Consider the following 9602-nt stretch of genomic DNA (forward strand, 5'->3'; position numbering starts at 1 on the left):
TTTCCTTAAATACTGAGAATCAAGATACTCTTCTATATTTGTATTACTGAAAGAATATTGTGGCCATAAAATATCCAAATACAGAAATATCATGGTCAAAAATATTGTGACACTTTACTTATAGTGTAATGTAAATTAGAAAAATGTTGTGTCAAAATTCTTGTTTACAAAACTGCCAAACAAAAACAGACAATATGTGTTTTTATTAAACAAATATTATCTTAAAAGTAGTGTATTGTAAACATTTTACTCTTCAATGTAATAACACTTTTATTTAATATTTGAAAGTATATGTTTAAATTATATGTATATTTATATTTTATATTTGTAAATAAGCATGTGTACATATATATACAATTCAACAACAATTTTTACAATATTAAGTTTTTCAGAATTAACAGTAAAATAAATATAGCATCATCAAACATATATATATATAAAGTAACATTACATGACTTGAAAATTAAAAGTACCATTAAAATAAAATTAAGCATATATTAATATTGTAATATTTTACATGTTTTTATAAATATTATAAATAAAATATATGTAAAATATTTATTAACTAACAAATATAGTAAAAATAAATTCCCTAGTAATAACATAAACATTTTAAAATAAAATTATAAATAACAATAAAAATCACTATAACAAATAATTAAAATGCTTGGAAACCAACAGTAAGGAAAGCTTTGTACTTCTGAGGGTTAGATTTGCTATTCCCAACTCCAGTTTAAGCAACAGTAGGAAAAGTGTTGGATTTTAGAGGGGTTAGACTTGCCATTACCCATCCAGTTTAAGAACTTGAGGGGAAGGTATTAGATTTCAGAGGAGTTAGCTTAACTATTCTCACTCCAGTTCAAACAACATTAAGGAAAGTGTTGTACTTCAGAAGGGTTAGGTGTACTATTCCCACTTCAGTCTAATTAATAGTAGGGAAAGGGTTGGTCCTCGGAGGGGTTAGATTTATTATTCCCACTTCAGTCTAAGCAACTATAGGGAAGGTGTTGGGCTTTTGAAGAGTTACATGTTACTAAAACAGTTCCAAATGTTAATTAAAACCATGAAATAATACATTAAACTACATATAAAACATTAACACAAAATAACAAAAATCTAAAATATTAAAATGTAAATTAAAATGAAAAAGAATTGTGAAAATTAAACAAAATATACATGTAAAATAACAAAAGTAATTAATAATCAGTTTCATAATTAATGTACCATAAATAAAATATCTACAGTTTAAAACATCAGATGTAGCACGCATTTGTGAGAGTTCCTTTACCTCCAAAATCTTGTGATCAGTGGTGGGTTGCATTGTTCAGTGACATTGTTTACAATAAGTGGGTCAATAATAGAATTTATCTTGCTGGGAGTATTGGTGCAGTGCTTGATTTGCACAAAAATTAAGTGCAGGGCACAACATTTTTCTAGAAGCCCACTGCTAGTACTGCTGAATGTCAGGGCTGCCGAATTCCAAGGCTGCCTCGGTTAATTCACCTGCTTGCCTCGTTCTTCCACCAGCTCCTGTTTCTCATTCTTCTTTTTCTGCCTTACATGTTCTTGCTCTTGATAATAGTCTTATGAGGAAAAATAAATCCTGGTCCCCAAAAACGAGTGCCTCCTTCAATCACTGGCACAATCTACACTGAGGGACCATGAATTCTACCTCTTCCAGTGTCTGCCTTTAATTGTTTGTTGGAAGGTGTGCACAGTATCTTACCTCAGTTTTGCAAATGTCATCTTCTCTTTCCCCTCCATGCCAATAGCAAAGCGCCTGAATGGGTACCGAAGGTGACATGCCAGACCACCCCAAACTGCAACAAGAAGAGGAAAGTGTCCCTACTCTTTGATCACCTGGAGCCCACCGAGCTGGCCAACCACCTCAGCTATCTGGAGTTCAAATCCTTCTGCAGGATATCGGTAAGGCAGTCAGCATACTGAGCTAAAGAACAATTAGTTAAATTATATAAAACTTTGAAATAAGCAGTGATTGTTTATTTTGAAACAATCGATGTACCTAGTGTATACCATGTTGTTTCCATAGCTGCCAGTAAATAACCATATTATTTACTTCAATTTTGTGTTGTGCTGTATTTTGTAGTTCTACATATTTTTCTTTCTGAGAAGCCAGCATTCGAAATGGGAAGCACAAGAGAACAAGTGAAAGCTATGCTACTTCATTGTTGAATATGGGAGAAATAAAATATTTCTCCATATCCAAACAAACTGGTTAATTCAGGAGAATAATTAAAACACATCCAAGCCTAATGATTTGAAAAGACGAAATGGTACGAGTAAAAATCTGGAAACTTAATACCCCCTGCTTTTTAATATATTTCACCTTAACTAACATGATTCTTGTGCCCATATTTTCTGTAAGTATTTGCAGAGTAACTTGCCAATAGATTTAAAAAAGAATATCCGTAGTCTAATGAAGCGCATATATATGATAAATACTAGGACCTGGCATCATATTATTTGTGTCTAGTCTGCCCCACCATAAAAAAGACAAAGGACCTGATTCTGATGCGGTTAGAAGGCCTCCTAACAGCATTTTCTCTGTCCAAATCGGATTGGGAATGTCTTTCCAACCGACTTGGAAAGGTTTCCAAACGACCGAGAATGATGCGAGTTAGGCGTTAGGAATATCCAATCCAAACCCGACAGCATTTGGAATGACCAAGCCGTATGGAGCAGAATTGTACGTCTCTACGGGCCAAGGGCTAGATGTAGGTAATTCTATTTTACCACTTCTTAAATACCGAATTTTACCGATTCGGTATTTAAGAAGTGGTAAAATAGAGGGGGGGGGGGGATGTAGGTATTTCTGAATCGGTAAATACCGAATCGTTAAGATTCGGTATTTACCGATTCTGTAAATACCGATTCTGTAATGCCCATTGATTCCTATGGGCATTGAAGCCCATAGGAATCAATGGGCAATACCGAATCGGTATTTTCCGATTCGGTAAATACCGATTCCAGCAAGGGTGCAGGGGGTGTCACTTTGACACCCTCTAGCACCCCAAATACAGGTATGTGCGCCATGTGGCACACAGACATGCCCTAAGGGCATGTCTGTCTGTCACATGGCATAGGTGTGCATGCACAGATGTGCATGCACACCTGAATTCGGTATTTTACCACACAATAGGATTGTGTGGTAAAATACCGAATTCTGAAGGCCTGTAGCACTGTAAACAGTGCTACCTACATCTTGGATTTACCGAATCGGTAAAATTACAGATTCGGTATTTTACAGATTCGGTAAATTTACCGAGTCGGTAAATTTACCGAATCTGTAAAATGATGCCCCTACATCACAAATACCCATTTACCGGTCGGTAACGGCCGATTTCGGCCGTTAGCGGTCGGTAAATGGCCTCCTACATCTGGCCCTAAGTTTCCAAATGACAGAGTACGATGCTGAATTTGGACAGCCTTTCCGAATCGTGCTGTCTGACTCGAATCAGCAGTTGGAATCAGACTTTGGGATCCGTAGTTGGCCCCCCTGCACCTGGAGCCTTCTCAATCGGCTCCGTGGGGCGATCTATGGGTCTTCCCTTACCAGCCATGCACAGTGTGGCAGGCACCAGGGGGTGCCTGCCACAGGGTGCCCGGTTATTCCCAGCCACCCCTTTCTTCAACGGGAGCCTATGCATTCAGTTGGAACAAAGGCTCCCATTGAAGTCAAAGCGAGTCCAACCAAATCGTATCTGGAAGCATCCGGATGCATCATACTCGGTCGGTTTGACTCACCTGATCCGATCCGGTTGGAAACCATTCTCAAACCCATTCGGTTGGGAAGCTTTCCAAACCGCATTAAAATTGGGCCCAAAGAGGGGACAATTTATTTATTAATGTTTCCAGTTTAGTCTTAATATCTTCCAAATTACGTTTAATTGTATCTCTAATATTAGAGAACCAAACACCTAAATATTGAATTTTTTATATTATTGCATTCCAAATTATAATCAGAACACATACCTTTTAGATATAATTTGTTACGTGAAAGAATAGTTGATTTAGCAATATTGAGTTTACATTCTGATAAATTAGAAAAACATTAACCTCTTCAAAGAAGGCAGATAAAGTATTCTCTAGGTTTGCAACATAGCGGATAATATCATCCACATATACCAAGAAGGCTATTGCTAAATTACCCATGGAGAAGCCTTGTATCTTAGCATTTTGTTTTATACATATTTCAAAAAGTTCTAAGGCTAGTATAACAAATAGTGGAGATGAGGGGCAGCCTTATCTTGTTCTCCTAGTAATGGAGAGAAAAGGAGAAGTCACACTGATAAAGACATATTCTTTAGGAGAACGATACAGAACACTATTATTTTGCACAAATCTGAGACTACAAACAAACTATTCAATATTATAAAAAGATAAATGGTCACTCCACTCTATCAAAGCTTTGTTTGCATAGAAGCCATTGAGGTAGAGTCATTTACAACAAGGGGTGGTGATGGACAGAGTCTCTGAATTAAGCAGAGTACTCTCACCCAGTCAAGAGATCAGGACTAGATCCAACACCGTTTTTTAGCTCATTGCACCATCCCAGTTTCAGAACCTGGCTGTATGCAAATTAGTCTGTCCCTGTCCCAGTGCATCATGGGAACAGGGCAGACCAGACTACAAAAGCCAATTCTTACACTGGGAAGGAAACAAGCTTCCGGGGACCGGTTTCTGCCATTTCAGGCGTCTTCGGCCCGGCTTGCTTGAATCCTGATGGTGCAATGAGCAAGGGACTCACATCTGAGTATACCCTTCCACGCTTAGGGTGGACAAAATAATTTACAACAAGGGGTGGTGATGGACAGAGTCTCTGAATTAAGCAGAGTACTCTCACCCAGTCAAGAGATCAGGACTAGATCCAACACCGTTTTTTAGCTCATTGCACCATCCCAGTTTCAGAACCTGGCTGTATGCAAATTAGTCTGTCCCTGTCCCAGTGCATCATGGGAACAGGGCAGACCAGACTACAAAAGCCAATTCTTACACTGGGAAGGAAACAAGCTTCCGGGGACCGGTTTCTGCCATTTCAGGCGTCTTCGGCCCGGCTTGCTTGAATCCTGATGGTGCAATGAGCAAGGGACTCACATCTGAGTATACCCTTCCACGCTTAGGGTGGACAAAATAATTTACAACAAGGGGTGGTGATGGACAGAGTCTCTGAATTAAGCAGAGTACTCTCACCCAGTCAAGAGATCAGGACTAGATCCAACACCGTTTTTTAGCTCATTGCACCATCCCAGTTTCAGAACCTGGCTGTATGCAAATTAGTCTGTCCCTGTCCCAGTGCATCATGGGAACAGGGCAGACCAGACTACAAAAGCCAATTCTTACACTGGGAAGGAAACAAGCTTCCGGGGACCGGTTTCTGCCATTTCAGGCGTCTTCGGCCCGGCTTGCTTGAATCCTGATGGTGCAATGAGCAAGGGACTCACATCTGAGTATACCCTTCCACGCTTAGGGTGGACAAAATAATTTACAACAAGGGGTGGTGATGGACAGAGTCTCTGAATTAAGCAGAGTACTCTCACCCAGTCAAGAGATCAGGACTAGATCCAACACCGTTTTTTAGCTCATTGCACCATCCCAGTTTCAGAACCTGGCTGTATGCAAATTAGTCTGTCCCTGTCCCAGTGCATCATGGGAACAGGGCAGACCAGACTACAAAAGCCAATTCTTACACTGGGAAGGAAACAAGCTTCCGGGGACCGGTTTCTGCCATTTCAGGCGTCTTCGGCCCGGCTTGCTTGAATCCTGATGGTGCAATGAGCAAGGGACTCACATCTGAGTATACCCTTCCACGCTTAGGGTGGACAAAATAATTTACAACAAGGGGTGGTGATGGACAGAGTCTCTGAATTAAGCAGAGTACTCTCACCCAGTCAAGAGATCAGGACTAGATCCAACACCGTTTTTTAGCTCATTGCACCATCCCAGTTTCAGAACCTGGCTGTATGCAAATTAGTCTGTCCCTGTCCCAGTGCATCATGGGAACAGGGCAGACCAGACTACAAAAGCCAATTCTTACACTGGGAAGGAAACAAGCTTCCGGGGACCGGTTTCTGCCATTTCAGGCGTCTTCGGCCCGGCTTGCTTGAATCCTGATGGTGCAATGAGCAAGGGACTCACATCTGAGTATACCCTTCCACGCTTAGGGTGGACAAAATAATTTACAACAAGGGGTGGTGATGGACAGAGTCTCTGAATTAAGCAGAGTACTCTCACCCAGTCAAGAGATCAGGACTAGATCCAACACCGTTTTTTAGCTCATTGCACCATCCCAGTTTCAGAACCTGGCTGTATGCAAATTAGTCTGTCCCTGTCCCAGTGCATCATGGGAACAGGGCAGACCAGACTACAAAAGCCAATTCTTACACTGGGAAGGAAACAAGCTTCCGGGGACCGGTTTCTGCCATTTCAGGCGTCTTCGGCCCGGCTTGCTTGAATCCTGATGGTGCAATGAGCAAGGGACTCACATCTGAGTATACCCTTCCACGCTTAGGGTGGACAAAATAATTTACAACAAGGGGTGGTGATGGACAGAGTCTCTGAATTAAGCAGAGTACTCTCACCCAGTCAAGAGATCAGGACTAGATCCAACACCGTTTTTTAGCTCATTGCACCATCCCAGTTTCAGAACCTGGCTGTATGCAAATTAGTCTGTCCCTGTCCCAGTGCATCATGGGAACAGGGCAGACCAGACTACAAAAGCCAATTCTTACACTGGGAAGGAAACAAGCTTCCGGGGGACCGGTTTCTGCCATTTCAGGCGTCTTCGGCCCGGCTTGCTTGAATCCTGATGGAGTATTCTGCTTAATTCAGAGACTCTGTCCCTCACCACCCCTTGTTGTAAATAATTGAGGTAGAGTCAGCAAAGGGCTTACTAATTACATTTAAAATACTGTAGTTCTGTCTGATGGAAGTTGTTCTTTAATATATCCAGATTGTTCCATATAAATACGCTTGGGGAGAAAAGTTCCAATCCCAAAGCCGCATTATGTTAAATATCTTACATTCTAAGTTTATCAAAAAGATCTGCCTGTAATTCTTGCAAAATGAAGGGTCTTTGCTATCTTTGGCCATTAAACAAACCCTTTCCTCTAGAAATATGCTTTTTGCAGATCCTTAGGTAATAAAATATCATATATAATTGACAAAGTTTGAGAGTTATCAATGAGGAAATCTGTCAGGACCTAGAGATTTTCCTTTTTAAAGAATCAAAATAGCTTTAATGGTTTCATTCAAAATAAAATCTTTTTCAAGAATAGAAAAATCAGATTTAAGGTCAGTGTGTCTTAGTATATTTATGACAAAATCATAAAACTCCTGCATAGCAGGGTAAGCTTCAGAAGAGTATCATTTAACGTAGAAATCTAGGAAATTAATAAGAAACTCTGGAATGTTATGCACTGCTGTACCTTGAGCATCCCTTCTGAGTTTTATGTGAACTTTTTCTTTCTTAACCTTAACATTTTCCACTTATTTCATAGTTTTTATTTAATCACCCTAAAATGTTGCTTCTGCCTTAGGCAATATCCCTGAAGCAACCTCCAAGAAGACTGTATTAAATTTCAAATAGGCGCTAATTACATTTTTCAGCGTCTAGAAAGTTAGATGTATAGTGAGCATATTCTAGATTCTTAGGGCCTCATTTGGATGTCAGTTGGAAAGCCGCCGACCGCTGGTCAGACGCTTTCCGACCGACATCCATGGTTTAAACTCAGAACGCCTTATTACAAAGAAGGTGGTCAGAGTTTAAACCGGCCCGTCAATCCGGCTGGCGTCTGACAGGCTCAAGGAGCCTGTTGGCCAGTCGGAAGCCAATCATAATCCCTTACGGACGGCGTTTTCACCGTCGGGATTATTATGTCGGTTTCCGACAGACTTTCCCTGTCAGGCTTTCCGACATGGGAAACCTGTCGGAAAGCGACTTTGGGGGGCCCTAGCAGGGCCCCTTCTCTCCACAGCCTACGGTTGTGGGCCGGGGGGGCACCTATGGTGCCACCTGTAAATCCCTGCACCGTGTACACAGTGCAGGGATTTACAGCAACTCCCATTTCTCTGTTGGAGCTTGTGCTGCGTCCGGTTTTTGACCACCGCACAAGCTCCCATAAGGAAATGGGAGTTTGCGACTGCACCATTTGCGGTTTCATCGAAAATGTGGTTTCTGATCGGCGACCTGAGGTCCGTAAGTTCTAAAACCACAGAGATGTCAGTCGGAGGCAACTCAGACCAGCATCATAATCAGGCCCTTAATCTCTGATACCATCAATCTCACCATTTTGGCATTAGATTTCTTTTTGGAGGACACATAACTTGTTACAAAATCTGTGGAATATGCTTTAAAAGCATTGCAAGTCAATTGAACTGAAGTATCAGAAACTGGATATTGCAAAAATAAATCCATAGTAAAAAATAGAAAAGGCTTTAATAAATGTATCATTCTTACTTAGGGCCTGATAACGAGTTCAGCGGTCTTACCGCCATACTGCTGTAATGGTATTCCCAAGAAGATAGCCACAGCAGCGGTCTCCAGCCCACTGTATTGTGATGTCACCGCTGGGCCAGCAGCAATGTTTCTTACGGCCGGGAATACCCTTTCATGTGTCGATGCTGGGGTGTATATTTTGACTGCAGAAGTGTTAAATGTACACATAAGTATGACATGTGAAAAATACCTACTACCAGTACTTTCCCATTGCTGTAGTCCAGGCTATATGTGCCCAGTCCAGTCAAAGGATAAGTACTGCAAAATGGACCTGGATTTAGGCGCCAACAGGGTCGTTTTCTTTAGGGTCAAGCTGCTGCTTTGAAGGGTGGCCCTGGAGGAAAAGATCCATATGGGAAACTGAAGGGAAGAAAATTAAATGGGTGAGTATGAACCCCAATTCCTTCAATTCTGCTGACTCGAAGCAGGATGTCTTCCCACCACGGTCGGCTCAACGGAAAGCCAACTTGTAATCCTGATGCGAGTGAACTTGTCTGGACTGCCCTCTGCTAGCTGCTTACCCCATGCCGCTGTTGAAGCGGTCGGCGAAGGGATGACGGTGGCGGAAGTGTTCTGGCGTTCTTTCGTTCTGAAAACTGCCAACTTCTTAATACAGCGTGTGGACTGCCAACTAGTTAGCGGGGTTTCCAACGCTGTTTCGACAGCGGTTCCCTTACCACCAAACTCGTAATCAGGTCCTCAATCTTGAAAAAAACCTCCACCTTCTGTTCTTGTATCTAGCTGAGTGAAAATTAAAATCAGACATAGCAGGAACATCATCAGAGACTACAATAGCTCCAGTTTCAGAGGGCAGTCAATATTAACCATGGCACCATAAACAAAAATATAATCTGTTCTAGTTGTGTAACCATGTACAAAAGATAGTAAATTCAAGAGTATTGGTGTTACATATTCTCCAGGTATCCTAAAGAGCTCTATGTGATATTATTCTTGAAATGTTTTAATGCCCTCTATGCGATACAAAGTTAGTCTTAGAGATATTCTTCTTCCACTGGGTGGTTGGTCTCTTTGCAGCTTCTTGTTCAATATTTTCCTGATGCTTTTTTTCCCGTAGTACACAGATTAC

The 9602-nt window shown here is 41.2% G+C and overlaps 1 protein-coding gene across 3 annotated transcripts in view; it reads left to right on the forward strand.

Moving 5' to 3' along the window:
* LOC144781995 (RAS guanyl-releasing protein 4-like) overlaps positions 1 to 9602 on the forward strand; it is a 426385-nt gene that overhangs the window by 208029 nt on the left and 208754 nt on the right. For all 3 annotated transcript variants that reach the window (XM_078661092.1, XM_078661093.1, XM_078661094.1), the window contains 2 exons: positions 1773 to 1926; positions 9591 to 9602. The exon at positions 9591 to 9602 is cut by the window's right edge and continues 162 nt beyond it. In XM_078661092.1, coding sequence (XP_078517218.1) covers positions 1773 to 1926; positions 9591 to 9602 — 166 coding nt within the window. The remainder of the gene's footprint in view (positions 1 to 1772; positions 1927 to 9590) is intronic.

The sequence above is a fragment of the Lissotriton helveticus genome, chromosome 9 (assembly GCF_964261635.1).
Source record: "Lissotriton helveticus chromosome 9, aLisHel1.1, whole genome shotgun sequence".
In the NCBI taxonomy this organism is placed as follows: domain Eukaryota; kingdom Metazoa; phylum Chordata; class Amphibia; order Caudata; family Salamandridae; genus Lissotriton; species Lissotriton helveticus.